The sequence below is a fragment of the Taudactylus pleione genome, unplaced genomic scaffold (assembly GCF_031769625.1).
Source record: "Taudactylus pleione unplaced genomic scaffold, aTauple2 ptg000066l, whole genome shotgun sequence".
NCBI lineage: Eukaryota > Metazoa > Chordata > Amphibia > Anura > Myobatrachidae > Taudactylus > Taudactylus pleione.
In genome coordinates this window covers 19,183,153-19,199,204 of record NW_028284468.1, presented here as the reverse complement: position 1 = coordinate 19,199,204, position 16,052 = coordinate 19,183,153, and the positions used below count along the sequence as shown (strand labels likewise).

Here is a 16,052-nt window from a genome sequence, read left to right as displayed (position 1 = left end):
CCAGTTGGCCGCGCAGCACAGCCAACCGGACAATATTGCATGCGACCTCGGGAGCGCGTAGATAGTCCGTACACACTGGATGATCCGGCCGATATGTCATTCCGATTCGGCCAGAAACGACAGATCACCGACATCGTCCTAGTGTGTACCCAGCATTACATTCAGCATTACCACAAAGTAACTTAATACATTTTGCTTTTCTCATTTTTGACAGTCTTCAGCAAAAACCGTGATATTTTTACCACACTAGACAAAAATATGAGATATGGTAAGAACTTACCCTTGTTATCTCTATTTCTACGAAGTCCATAGGGTTCCACAGGATACCTTGGGGTATAGGTGTGACGTCAGTCGCAGGGCACCAAAGAGTTAAGCTTTCAGCCTCCCAGGATGCACTAGGTCCCCCTCCTATACCCCGCCCCCAGGCCAAGGCACCTCAGTTAGTTACCAAGCCATAGGCCGGAGGAGGAGAAGGAAGAGAGAGAACAAAGATCTGGACACATACAAGAATCACATTCTCACCAGAGGGAGACGGAAAACCGGTGACCAGAGCAAAGCCCATCTGCAGCACAGGTGCGACAGGGCGGGAGTCCTGTGGAACCCTATGGACTTCGTAGAAATAGAGATAACAAGGGTAAGTTCTTACCATATCTCATATTTTCTACTTCAGGGTCCATAGGGTATCCACAGGATACCTTGGGGATGTCCCAAAGCAGTATCCTTTAAGGGTGGGGACGCTCCTGTGCAGAAAGGAGAATCCGCCGCCCGAAGGAAGCATCCTGAGAGGCGAAGGTGTCAAACCTGTAATACCTCACGAAGGTATGGACAGAAGACCACGTAGCAGCCTTGCAGATCTGAACTGCCGAGGCACCACGTCAAGCTGCCCACGAAGGACCCACAGACCTAGTGGAATGAGCCTTCAGAGAAGGAGGGACCGGTAGGCCTTCATGAAGATAAGCTTCAGAAATAGCCATACGGATCCAGGCTGCCAAAGTTTGCTTTGAAGCAGGCCAACCCTTTTTACAGAAGCCATAGAGGACAACAAAGCGTCCGACTTCCTAAACAAAGAAGTGCGGTCCACATAAGTCCTTAAGGCCCGCACAACATCCAAAGAGGCCTCACCCACGGAAAGACCCGGTGAGTTAAAGGCCGGAACAACTATTTCCTCGTTAACCTGAAACTGGGAAACAACTTTGGGGAGAAACTCGGGCCGAGTGCGGAGCACTGCCCTGTTCCCATGAAAAAAACCAAGAAAGGGGGTCTACAAGAAAGAGCCCCTAACTCAGAAACACGTCTGGCTGAAGCAACGGCCAGAAGGAAAACAGTCTTAGCTGTTAGCCATTTAATATCCACTGAGCCCAGTGGTTCAAACGGCGGTCCTTGGAGAGTCCTCAGGACCACAGCCAAATCCCAAGGCGCCACAGGTGGAACAAAGGGCGGCTGAATACGGAGAACACCTTGCATAAAGGTGCGCACATCCGGGATTGTAGCAATCCTACGGTGAAACCAGACAGATAGGGCCGAAACCTGTACCTTCAAAGAAGCAAGGCGAAGCCCATGATCTAGTCCCGCTTGCAGGAAGGCGAGAATCCGAGACAGACGAAACTCCCGCGGTGCATAACCTCTCGGTCGACACCACTGGAAGAACGTATGCCACACGCGATGGTATATCCTCGCGGAAGACGGTTTCCGAGCTCGTAACATGGTACACAGCATAGAGCTGGCAAACCCCCAGGACCTCAGCATGGCCGTCTCAACAGCCACGCCGCCAAAGACAGCCGAGTCAGGTCCGGGTGAAGACAAGGACCCTGAGACAGAAGGTCCGGTCGTAGCGGCAACCGCAGAGGACTGTCCACGGACAGACCCTGAAGGTCTGAGAACCAGTGCCGTCTGGGCCACGCGGGAGCTATCAACAGGAGCGTCCCTCCTTCCTGTTTGAATTTCCGGATTACCCGTGGAAGAAGGGAGACCGGAGGGAACAGGTATGCGAACCTGAACGTCCACCGGACGGACAGAGCATCCACCAGAGACGCCCCTTCGTCTCTTGTGCGAGACCCGTACACCGGCAACTTGTTGTTGTGCCGGGACGCCATGAGGTCGATTTCTGGAAGACCCCACCTGTCCACCAGTAGTTGAAAAACGTCCGGGTGCAGGGACCATTCCCCTGGATGAACGTCCTGGCGACTTAGAAAGTCCGCCTCCCAATTTAGCACTCCCGGGATGAAGACCGCTGATATGGCCGGAAGATTGCGCTCCGCCCAAACCAGGATCCGAGAGACCTCTACGAGAGCCGCCCGACTGCGAGTTCCTCCTTGCCTGTTTATGTAGGCCACGGTGGTAGCATTGTCCGACTGGACCTGCACCGGGTGACCCTGGAGAAACCGCTGTGCCTGCAGGAGAGCATTGAAGACCGCACGGAGTTCCAAGATATTTATTGGAAGCTCCGCTTCTGTCGGTGTCCACCTGCCCTGGAACAAGTGTGGACCCGAAACTGCTCCCCAGCCTCGAAGACTGGCGTCCGTTGTCAACAGGACCCAATTTGGAACCCAGAACGGACGTCCCTTGTTGAGGTGGGTCATCTTTAACCACCACGCAAGGGACAGGCGAACCTCCGGGGTGAGCACAATCGTCTGGAACTTCAGAGACTGAGGCAGCCCGTTCCACTTGGACAGGATCAGGTGCTGCAGAGGTCTAGAGTGAAACTGGGCGTATTCCACCATGTCGAACACCGACACCATGGAGCCCAGTAACCTCATCGCCGAGTGTAAGGACACCCGGCGGCTGTGCAGACAACTGCGCACCCTTGACTGTAAAGCAGAGATCTTGTCCTCCGTCACGAAGATCCTTTGCTGTCCCGAGTCCAATAAGGCTCCAAGATGCAGAATCCTCCGAGACGGGATTAGAGTGGACTTCTGCCAGTTAATTAGCCAGCCGTGCCGTTGCAGCAGTGCAATGGTCAGGTCCAAGTGGTGTAACAGGAGCTCTGGAGATCCTGCCACCAATAACAGGTCGTCCAAGTACGGCAACATGCGGACTCCTTGCAGCCGCAGAGAAGCCGCCATGACCGCCATAGCGTCCTGTATGTCCAATGACACCATGTAGTCCCCAGGTTCCAGCGCCAGAATGATGGACCGTAGGGTCTCCATCCGAAACTTCGGGACCCGCAAAGACTTGTTGAGTGCTTTGAGGTTGAGAATCGGACGATATGACCCATTGGGTTTCTGTACCAAAAATAGATTTGAATAGAAACCCTGGCCCCTCTGGGAGAATGGAACAGGCACTATAACTCCAGCCTGGAGCATAGTGTGCAATACCTTCCGCAGCTCCGTAGCCTTGTTCCGGTCTGATGGTAGACCCGTGGTGAAGAATCGAGCCGGGGGTCTGTGCCGGAAGGAGAGGGCGTACCCGTGAGAGACCACCTCCAGAACCCAAGTGTCTGTCGTAGTGAACGACCAACACCGGGAGAACTGCAGCAGGCGGCCTCCCACCCTGGGATCCCCCAAGGGGAGACCCGGACCGTCAGGCCGCAGGCTTGTCATCTGGCTTGGGGGCCGGACGTCTGGTACTCCATGCCTGTTTCCGGGGCTTGCCCGATTTCTTAGGGCCAGCCTGTCGAGGAAACGACTGTGGTTTGGGCCTGCCCTGGGCCCTAGATGACCGAAAGGACGATGGTCCAGAACCAGAAGGAGCAGCGGCCGACGGGAGACAAGCAGATTTGGCTGCCGCCAGCGTGGCCACAATCTTATCCAGATCCGGACCGAAGAGAACTTCTCCGGTAAACGGCAACGCTTCCAGACCTTTCTTGGATCTGCGTCCGCCTTCGAGGATCGCAGCCACAAGGTGCGACGAGCAGCTACCGCTGCTGAAGAAATTCTAGACACCAGAGTACTAATGTCTAGAGCCGCCTCGTTGATGTAGGTGGCCGAATCACGGAGATTGCCAATCAACTCCGCTTGTTCGGCCGGACAGTCGGATTCAAAAGAAGCCTCTAATGAATCCGCCCAGCGCTCCATCGCTCTGGCAACCCAGCAAATGGCCATAGCCGGCCGTGCTGCCCCCCCTGCAAGGGAATAAGCGGACTTCAGGCAGATGTCTACCTTGCGGTCCGTAGCATCCTTAAGGGAGGACATGGATGGCATCGGCAATGTGGCACTACGGACAAGACGGGTCACGTGAGAATCCACCTGTGGAGGGGATTCACACTTAGCAAAATAATTATCCGCGAACGGATAAGCCACCGCCAGGCGTCTCTGCGGCTGGTATCTTTTGCCAGGTTGTTTCCACGCCTCCTCTAAATGGTCCACCAACTGACCCGAAAGAGGAAAGACTGTGGCATCGCCCTTCACATCTTTGAAAAAGGCATACTTAGATTTAGCCGCTGGGGGAACTTCGTCCTCAATCACCAAGGCTGTGCGGACCGCCCGAATAAGTCCAGGAATATATACTTTGGACTTAGCATCAGCGTCCTTAGTATGGAAAGGTTCCTGATCGTAAGGATCCAGAATCTCCCCATCATCAGACGTCCCTTCGTCATCCTCATAAGGAGCGGACAGAGACGCCACCGGCCTTTTATGAGGCCGCATCACAGACTCCCCTTGCAATACATCCGACAAGTGCTGTAAAGAACTCGTCAGGGAGTTAACCCACGCTGGCTCCTGAGAACCCGGGAGCGGGGAAATAGGGAGACTGTGGGGTACCACCAATTGTCGTGGGAACCCCTGCATGGGTGACGACACCACAGACTGCTGGGACAAACCCATCGGAGTAAACGCGGGCTGCGGAGCTAACTGGCCCACTAAAGCTGTTAACGCCTGAGCGAAACAAGCCCAGGGCGGCTCCTGTACCGGTGCTGTAACCGTAATAGGCCGCGCCATGGACAACACTGCCGGCAAAGGCCCTCCGCGCTACCCTCCCCCTCCGCTAACGGTACTTTGCACGTGGTACACTGTAGCCGGAGGGGAAAATCACTTTCAGACATGATGGCACCACGTATGTGACCTCTCTCACCAATTAAGTATTAAATAGGCGAGAGACCACCCTGCAGCACCGCACCGCAAGGGCTTTAGCAGAAAGAACAGGGACAGTAATAAAGCTGACAGTTTAGTGAAGAATAGTTACAGGCAGCAGCGCTAGCACAGTCACATACAATGCAGAAAAATAACAATTCCTGCACTAACAGCGCTGATCACTCAACTACACAGACACAGGGCCTGGTAGGACACAGCGCTGCATACACAGACCTGACCACAGCGGAGGAGAGGTATGCGGGGGGACCCAGACCACGATGCTTCCTTCCAGACTTCCAGCAGCGTTCACCATGCGTTGCAGAGAAGATGGCCGCCAAGGAGCAGAGAGAAGCTGGCCTGGGGGAGGAGCGCTGACACAGGACCAGTCAGCACAGTGCAGAGAGGGCTGTGTGCAGCGGGGGAGGCGCCGGCTGTGAGACAGGGAAGGCGCGCTCCCCTGGCATGCATTTAACCCCTGGGACGCCGCAGCGCTACCGCTCTGCTGCGATCCGCTGTCCCAGGGGGTAGTGGAAAGCGCAGGTTCAGTACCTGGCTCCACGCTGCAGCCAGTCCCCAGGGAGCCCCCTGCCTGGGGACTTAGGACCATGTGATCAGCGGGGACCCACCGCGGGACCCCGCTGCTTACCTCTGTCCCCCTTGAATCCGGCCATGGTCCGGAGCATCTGGGGTCACCGCTAGCTGTGACCCCAGACGCCCACCAGCATCCCCGGATCAGTACCGGCGTTCTGGTACCGGCGGGGTGTAGGGAAGACAGCATGGACGTCAGGACTGACTGTCCATGCTGTTCATCCAGTTGTGCAGCCACAGCTGCATGAAGAATAAGCTTCAGGGGCTCTTCTAGCCCCCACTCCAACAGGTGCACCCGACTCCGGCCGGGCACCAAACTAAACTGAGGTGCCTTGGCCTGGGGGCGGGGTATAGGAGGGGGACCTAGTGCATCCTGGGAGGCTGAAAGCTTAACTCTTTGGTGCCCTGCGACTGACGTCACACCTATACCCCAAGGTATCCTGTGGATACCCTATGGACCCTGAAGTAGAAAATATCATACTTTTATTCCACTTTAATGTATGTCTCATGTTAAAAGTTACTTTAATAACGCATAAACAGGAAGTACAATTTTTATATTTTTTATATCAGAAATACATGTTTTAGCTCTCAAAAAAAATGGTTTGTCATACTGTATCGCAAAAACACAATTTTTATACTCTATTAGTACAATAAAAAAGTCAGGACGATGGATGGCACAAAAAATATATTGTAATACATAAAATATTTACAATACAATTTAGTAAATGTAAAAAAATAAACAAGTAAAAACTTAAAATGATTATACAATGCAGTTGTAAAATGGAAGGATTCAATTGATAATTAAATGACTACAGAACAGTTTTGAGGATACAAAACAGCACTAAAAGCCTTAGAACTGTACAGCCATATTTTAAAGCATTCAAGGTAAACTCCCAATGGAGAAAGAGGTAACAAATTTAAAGAGTAATAATGATGAACACAATATTTTTACCTCATTCCTAGACTTCGACTTCAAATGCTGTCTCTTCTCATCTCCTAAATATTTGCCTGCAAACATACATATGAATTGTCAGATGCTTTATCCCCTATAAAAACAAAGTTCTTCTTTAACATAAATCACTAACTGTGACACAAGGGAGGAATTTACTAAATATCAGTTAGCCGTCCAAATTTGACTGCATTTGGATTAGATAGCAGCAGTCTAGGGGCCTGATTCAGCAAGGATCGCAAGTGCTATTACGCACACAGACGGCCGATTGTTGCGTTCTGTGCATGTGCACTGCAATCGGGACAGTGATCGTAGTGGCTATGCAGACCCATCACAGAGTGATTGACTGGAAAAAGCGTTTGGGGGGTGGTGATGGGAAGGATGTCAAAATGCAGCGAGCTAAAGGTTGGAGAACGAAATGAACAATAACGATATTGTTCAATGATTTATCTTTCGTATCGTCTAGTGTGTATGGTTCGAATGACCAACGATGCACGCTACCGTGTGTCATTAACGATATTCCCAGTCGGCTCTACATGCAGCCCAATCTGGGGATATCGTGAGTGATGCCATGCTGCTGAATGCAGCATGGCCCTTTTTTCTACTCAGTTATTTCTTTTGTGGAAGTAAATAAAAACTAATTTAATAAACAAAAATGCAGAAAAACAATACTTTAGTACAGAATTTGCCATCCCAATTTTTTCCCATTAAAAGTATACAAAACACCAGATTTACTAAGCAGCTGCCAATACACCCCCCCAAAAATAAGTTGCCCCTATGAAGTGTTTTGGATAAAGCGATGAACGAATCACTTGGATCCTTATATAGTGAGAAATAAACATGGGAATGAGGGGTGCAAGAGATTTTTTAAAAATAAACAATATTTTCTCACAGTCTCCGAGTCCTGTCTGCAATAGCAAATTGGTCATGGCAGCACAAGCTGGAAATTGTAATACACCTGTGAATTACAATTTTATTTACATTTTTAAAAGATTTATCAATCCCACACCTAACGTACAAGGCATGTGGAGAATAGCCCTAGTGCTACTGGCACAGGGCTGCTTCTTCTTGTGGGGGGGGGGTATCAGGCATTTTTTTGTGTGTGCCAGACTTCCTTATGCTGTAGAAAATCTGTTCAATCTGGCTGGTTGGAATGAGAATCTGGTAATGTATGAGAGCAAATGACAATCAACCATTTGCTCACAAAACTGAAAAACATCAAAAATGGTAATTCACACAAATTGGTTAAACTTAAAACACACGAATTTAACCAATTAGAACAATTGTTTTTTGTCCATTTTCCAGTGTTTAAGACAATATGATCGACTGTCATTTGCTCCCATACATTACCAGCTTTTCTTTCCAACCAGCCAGATTGGACAGATATCTGACAGATAATTGTATAGTGTATGCCCAGCATTAGGGATTTAAATGCTGTGCTGACCGGCCTAGGGCTGGTTGCAGTATGATGGAGGGAACCCACGTAGTGCGCCCCCCTGCCATACAGCAGGGCTCGACAAATTCCGAGGGCGAGGTCGCCATGGCTACCAGATTTTGCTGCCTGGCTACTAGATTTTGCAGTGCGGGAGGAAGCAGATCCTCATCAGCTCCAGTGGAGATTCATGCCTATAGTATTGCTGTGTTCTTATCATGCACAGAAATGCATGTGCTGAGTGATTGATGCCAATTATCGCGCCGATTGATAGAGGTCAGGTTTAACCGCGTAAAACAGCTAAACCCGACCAAAGAGGCGCAATCGTAAAAAGTGCCGTTTGGGCTTACAAACGGGTCATTTTACAAGCATTCCAGTTTGCCACCCCCGGGGGGTTTGAGAGCTGAAGTGACAGCACCGGCAGTTGATTGTGCAGGTAGGAGCAACAATTGAATAGCCCCGTCCGGTGCGAGGGGGGGGGGGGGGGGTTGGTCAGCTGCCGGCAAAAATAATTGAATTGCGCCCTTTGCAACTTAGAAGAACACACACACAAACAGACACCCCAATCACCCAATCAACCTTAGTCAGAGCATGCACATTATCTGGATCATATTGCTCCCGGTTCCCAGCAGTCGCCGGTAGGAATGTAAGAGTGCCAACAAGACCGGCATAGCCTACAGAAAGACTCACTATAAAGGGATTTATGCAATTCTCATTGCCAGGTAAACCCCTCCCTATTTGGACCTATTTGGATGCACCCACACAAAGACAGCTCCTGGAGGAGGTTTTGACTGTATCGGGTAAGGAGGTGGTCAACAGAGGTGTGGAACGCTACCCTCTATGGACATCACCACTGTGAACTGGACTTCATTACTCCGTCTATTGTCATCACTTTACACAATATTGCTTTCTGTCAATCTGTACCAAGTACACAGAGAACTGTCAGCAGAGTGGATACTACATACCTCTGACACACTAACTCCTACCGTGGTGGATGTGCCACAACCATATTCCCCTTCCACCACCGGTAAATATACTGTAGAATCCGTATCTCTCTGTTACAATAAAAACATTTATAGCACCACTACAAGTCTTATTAGATACAATAGTAGTAACACTTGCGCAAATCAAAGACTATCCTTATTTACAAGCTTCCATGGATCCTAGGGATTCGTGCAGCGCTTGTAAAACCCATAATTTCTGCAGCATTTTGTTGTCAGGATTAGGGTTTAGAAACTGATGGACATCAACAGTTTACAAAGTAGCCTCAAATCCGATGCTTAATAAAGTCTGTATTTTGGTCCCCAAAGCAACAGTGATGCCCATCGGTTTCTAAGCAACAGCCAACACAACGTTTAATAAATTTCCTACAAGGGGGGGAATTCAATTCAGTGCAATGTTGAATAGCCGCGGGAGGGAGCTCCCGAAGCTATTCAATACACCGTGCTGTTTGGGCGGGCAAAGGATTTCTTCTCGCAGACCCCTGGGGATGTGAGGAGAAATCCACCAAAAGTGTCGGGCGTGCAGCTGTTTTACTGTTTAGTACGGCGCTAACAGCCGCGCACCCGTCACTTTAGTCAGAGAATGCCCGTTCTCGCGCCTTAACACCTTTGATAAGTCACGAGAACCGGCATTCTCCGACATACCAGCGCACTGAATTGAATAGCTCCGGGAGCTCCCTCCTGGCGCTATTCAATTCATGTTGAACTGAATTCCCCCCATTGTGTTATTCATTATCCTTAGAATTTTAATTTAAGCTGAAATTAAAAGACAAAGTTGGTCAAGTACTATTGATTTACCATGGAAACCACAATCATATGAGCAGGGGTTTTGAAACTTTCATAGCATAAAACCTCAACCCTATCCTCTACCACCATGTAACCACTGAATAGCTAGGTGACTGATTGGCTTGTCTTAGATGGGTACACACTATGCAACAAGTTGTTCATTCAGCTGACTAATTAAATATCTCATAGTGCATTTGTCAATGTGTACAGACAATTTGTCTATGTACTACATAGTTCACAGACATATTGAGTCGACTCTGCTGCACATCCGATACCGATATATCTTGCAGGTATATTGGTTCATCTTGCTTTGTTACGGACGACCCGCCAAACTCCCGTGCACTTGCTGCAGGGACCACCAACAAGGTCATCTCAACTGGGCAGGCAAATTTAAATGGCCACAGAAAAATTTACACCTTGGGCCAGATAGTGGAATAAATTATACTAAAAGTAATCTAATCAACCTGATGGTGAAAGAAATGTGTTGAATCAAGATATAGATATAGCAAAATATAAAGTGCATAATTGTGCAACAATTGTTACAGTGATAGTCGTGAAACAATACTCACATATAATTACAAATATTTTAAAATACTGCATTAACTAACAAATATCCATATTAATCACTGTGTTGAATGTCACTATTGGCCTTTCCATTCATATATCATGTACCATAGGGTGCTTCTGTTATTTAATTGTGTCACACCGTTATTACCCCTCTTATTTCTTTAGGGTGGTAATTCAGTATATAGTATCTCTCTGAGGTTGTAACATCCCCGCCAAGGGATTTATTTCAATTCCTCTTGGGGTATCAATAAAATTATCTTATTGGGGTATAACATCAAAGTTTTTCTATTTTATCCTGATCTAGATACTTCTCCTTGTGCTTTATCCCCTCCACATACTTAAAGGTATGTCTGAATATCATTCAAATCGGACACTGGGTTTCATATGTTTATAATAAATGTATCACTTCTCCAGTTCAAATTACCCTTAAAATACATATTTCATTTGATTCAGACATTAATTGGTATATGATTTGTTATCACAGGGTAAGAACACTGTTCAGTTTTTATTCCTTGCCACTGCGATCTTTGTATGTGGGGAGATTTTCTTGGTGTATAGGACAGGGCTCAACAAATCCCAGGGGCCAGGTCGCCATGGCTACCAGATTTTGCTGCCTGGCTAACAGATTTTGCAGTGAGGGAGAAAGCAGATCCTCATCAGCTCTGGTGGAGATATAGTAATGCGGTGTTCATATCATGCACAAGAGTGCATGTCCTGAGTGTCTCCTGCGGTGACTGCTGTGCCTTTATCCATCCTGGCCTGCTCTGATCCCTGTTGTCTGTCCCAGTCTATGCTGATCCTCCTGTATGTCCTGGCTGTCTACTGTCTACTATCTCCGGCTGCATAGAGCTCTCCGGTAGTAGGGTCTATGCGTGGCCAGGGATTGCGGAGCAGCTTTAGAGGGATAGTGGTGTAACCATGAGGGGAGGGGGGGTTTTGTTGTACTTTCTGGTACCATTGTTTATGTGAAATGTGGTCCGTTATTACAGGAGGGTGGAGCAGGGGAGCTGTGCAGAGCAGTGAGGGAGCCTCCATGTTACTATATCCATTCAACTGTGACCATTTTGTGGACTAGTATAGTGTGTATAACAGTTGCATAACACACAGAGCTGTGCTCCTCACTCACTCCTGTAATTTTTATGGGGGGGCGGTGGTCTGGCTCCTACAATTTCATCCTGGCTCCTAGATTTTAGAAAAATTTGTGAAGCCCTGCTATAGGAGTATGTCTCTCCTGTACGTTATTACTCACTAGGTACATAGTAGACACATTGTTGCTAAATACAGACACACTAACAATGTATTCTCAATAGAGAGTGCCCGTATGTATGGCTTAGTCTCATAGGCATCCATATTTCTACTGAGAGTCTGAATGGAGGCCGTACAGTGGATTGCAGTCATTAAAACCCCGACACGCTATCCCGCATGTGCGGTCCTGCCTGACGTACGTTTCGCTACTGCTTATTCATAGAGTCAACCCGACTCTCGGGTTGATAGGGGTTATATCCTGGTTACATGTGAGTGGCATCCCGTGCGGCCAATAGGTAAGGTTTGTTCGCGTCTCATGTGGCCAATAGAAGAGGTTATCCTTGCCGCTACTAAGTAGTGATGATTGGCAGGTCATCTGTCCAATCAGTTTTGCCTGTCAGCTGCCTTATTGGTTCTTTTCCTCTTAACATAAAGAACAGGTTTTAATATTTAGGGATTGATGGAAAAGTTATAATAATACGGATCTCATATTTCATCAGCATCCTTGATTTCTTAGTCATTGAAAATATATAGTTAGAGTAGTAAAATTAGATTAATACTTTTCTTCTAACATTATACTGTAGCTTGTTTTATAAAATCATAGTTTATTCACCATGTATCTCAATAGGGTATTATTAGACTATTTGTTCATACACTTATAAAATTCATACTGTATGTAATAGAATTATTTGGAGATCAGTTTATCCATAAAGAAATACATGGAATGTATATGTCTCCATTTGTGACTTTTTCTCAGTGTCCTGTGACCATATAAGTGAATTAACACTTAAGTTGATCTTCAAATATATATTCCACTGTGAAATTATATTAAATTATCACACATTTAATAAATTAACATAATGTGACATATATACCCTTATATTATTTACTAAAATGAATCATCATGTGACGATAGTGATCATACTTCTGTGAAAATAAAATTCAGTGAAAATAATAGTGCACAGATATTATATGCTACAACAGTGACCTAAAATTCATAGTGACCAAAATTAATAATCTACCATTTTTCGGATTTTTAGATCAAGGAAGGTGACCTCAGTGTCACTCACTTCATACGTAAGTTTGATATTCAACCTGTTATCGTTTAAGAACTCCACAAATTTGTTTTTAGGGCCGTCCCATACTACAAGGAGATCATCAAATGTATCTCATCCACATTAAGATACATTTTGTGTATTCTTCATGTTTTTCATTGAATACAATTGTCTCCTCCCACCACACTAAATATATGTTAGCATAGGTGGGGGCACAGGCACCTGTAGGAAGAATTTGTCATCAAACACAAAAATTTTTTTTTGTTAGTACGAAAGTCAATGGTTCTACAAAAAATGAGCCAAAGTTGGTTGCTCACTCCTTTTCCACGAAGAATTTGATCGAGTCTATACCCTTCTCATGTTGGATACTTGTGTACAGTGGTCAATGTATATTTCGTCCAGTTTACGTAGGACATCCACAGTGTCCTGAACATAGGAGGGTAGATTAATGACATGCTTTCTCAAATGAGCATCCAAAAATTTACTTGCCTGCTCCATAAGGCTCTTAATTCTCGATACTATCGGTCGCCCAGGTGGAAGTTTTTCATTGTTATGTATTTTTGGCAATAGGTAGAGGTTGGGGATCCCTGGGTTTCCCACCTCTAAAAATTGTAATTAATTCTTCGTAATGATATCTTAACCATGTCGGGTTACCAACAAGGTATCATATTGCCCTTTATAATCTTCCAATGGGTTGAAGGGCAGGCATTTATAGCATGTCGTATCCTTCAGTTGCTTTAAGGATTCCGCTATATATAGATCTTTGGCCTATAAAATGACATTACCCCCCTTATACGAGGGTTTAACTACAATGTCGTCCCATGATTGAATCTCTTTGAGGGCCTCAATCTCTTCCTTTTTGAGATTACTCATCGTCCTTTGATGTCTGAATCCTCGATTCCATAGTTCATTGAGATCCCTGGAGACTAGATCCATGAAGGTTCCTACTACTGGACAGATGTTTGTCTGTGGGAAAAATGTTCCTTTTTTCCTGCATATAGGTCTAGAACTGCATGGTAAATTGTCCTGATCCTAACTTAACTCCTGTAATATCACAAGTGCTTCCATCTCTTCCGGAGTGAAATTACTGGTCATATTGACATTTTTGTCAATTTCATGTATTTGTTGATCATCGTTGCTAGTCAGAATGGTGGTGGAATAGAATTTATTGAGGAGGAGTTTTCTCCCGAATAGGCGAAGATTCTTCTCCCAGGTAAAACGATCAAAGTGGTTAGTAGGGGAGAAAGTTAATCCTCAACTTAACACCTCCACATGCCATTCATTTAGTTCTCTCTGGGTCAGATTGATAACTCTATGCCTATTCTCAGTAAACCTGATCTCCTCCTCTGTGTTCTCCTTTGGTATTGAGGATTGTCCTGTGAACCCAATTTTTCTCGACTCGACTCCAGGTATTTCTTCCTTTTGGACCTTGAGGAAGATCTAAAAAATCCCTTGTTCATGGTCCTGGTAAGTTGTCTTTTAGTCGGAATGAATGGGTTGACCCCTATGTATCTGAGGATTCCTGATCTGTGGAGGTATACTCTTGTAAGGGTCTCCTTGTTTCTCTTCGATCTCTCCCTCCTTTGATATTCCATTGTCAAAGCTGGATAATTGGCTGAGACAAGATCAGTTTAAAATTGAAGCGTGCCCGACGCCATCTTGTGAATGGCAGCTAGACTCCATTTTAGAAACAAGAATCTGCAAGATGCCATTTTGCGACCAGCGTCACTTTAAGTTACAACTCACGAGCTAAGAACAGATGGCAATGTTTTTGATAATCTAAATAGAATAGACAATGCACCAGAAACTGTGAGTGTTTTACATACAAATTGGGAATCCCTGTTGGCAATTGTAATATAATCCAGGCATTGAGCTACACAATTGGATTTGTCTGAATCCAAACAGGTTTTAGTCTCATACCCAGACAGGATGGTTTAGTTTCACTGTTGGAGGTCACATTTGCATTGCAGTCTGAAACTGTGAGTGAGGAATGATATGTGTGTGTGTGTATATATATATATATATATATACACATACACACACAGTCAGGTCCATAAATATTGGGACATTGACAGAATTTTCAGATTTTGGCCTCTATTCACCACCACAATGGTTTTGAAATGAAACAAACAAGATGTGCTTTAACTGCAGACTTTCAGATTTAATTTGAGGGTAATTACATCCAAATCGGGTGAACGGTGTAGGAATTACAACAGTTTCAATATGTGCCTCCCACTTTTTAAGGGACCAAAAGTAATGGGACTATCAACTCAAAAGCTATTTCATGGACAGGTGTGAGCTATTCCCTCATTATTTCATTATCAATTAAGCAGGTAAAAGGTCTGTAGTTGATTCTAGGTGTGACATTTGCATTTGGAATCAGTTGCTGTCAACTCTCAATATGAGATCCAAAGAGCTGTCACTATCAGTGAAGCAAGCCATCATTAGGCTGAAAAATCAAAACAAACCCATCAGAGAGATAGAAAAAACATTAGGTGTGGCCAAATCAACTGTTTGGAACATTTTTTTAAAAAAAGAACGCATCGGAGAGCTCAGCAACACCAAAAGACCCGGAAGACCATGGAAAACAACTGTGGTGGATGACAAAAGAATAATTTCCCTGGTGAAGAAAAACCCCTTCACAACAGTTGGCCAAATCAAGAACACTCTCCAGGAGGTAGATGTATATGTGTCAAAGTCAACAATCAAGAGAAGACTTCACAAGAGTGAATATAGAGGGTTCACCACAAGATGTAAACCATTGGTGAGCCACAAAAACAGGAAGACCAGATTAGAGTTTGCCAAACAACATATAAAAAAGCCATTACAGTTCTGGAACAACATCCTATGGACAGATGAGACAAAGATTAACTTGTACCAGAGTGATGGGAAAAGGAGAGGAGAGGAACTGCTCATGATCCAAAACATACCACCTCATCAGTGAAGCATGGTGGTGGTAGTGTCATAGCGTGGGCATGTATGGCTGCCAATGGAACTGGTTCCCTTGTATTTATTGATGATGTGACTGCTGACAAAAGCAGCAGAATGAATTCTTAAGTGTTTTGGGCAATATTATATGCTCATATTCAGTAAAATGCTTCAGAACTCATTGGACGGCGCTTCACAGTGCAGATGGACAATGACCCGAAGCATACTGCAAAAGCAACCAAAGAGTTTTTTAAGGCTAAAAAGTGGAATGTTATGCAATGACCAAGTCAAGACCCTGACCTGAATCCGATTGAGCATGCATTTCACTTGATGAAGACAAAACTAAAGGGAAAATTCCCCAAGAACAAGCAGGAACTAAAGACATTTGCAGTAGAGGCCTGGCAGAGCATCACCAGGGATGAAACCCAGGCGCTGGTGATGTCTATGAGTTCCAGACTTCAGGCTGTAATTGCCTGCAAAGGATTTGCAACAAAG

General features: G+C 46.0%; 1 protein-coding gene across 4 annotated transcripts in view; it reads right to left on the bottom strand.

Annotated features, from left to right (window-relative positions):
• The window catches only part of KATNIP (katanin interacting protein), a 252,048-nt gene that overhangs the window by 226,226 nt on the left and 9,770 nt on the right, over positions 1-16,052 (bottom strand). For all 4 annotated transcript variants that reach the window (XM_088466730.1, XM_088466732.1, XM_088466731.1 and 1 more), the window contains exon 2: positions 6,547-6,602. In XM_088466730.1, the coding sequence (XP_088322856.1) occupies positions 6,547-6,602 (56 nt within the window). The remainder of the gene's footprint in view (positions 1-6,546; positions 6,603-16,052) is intronic.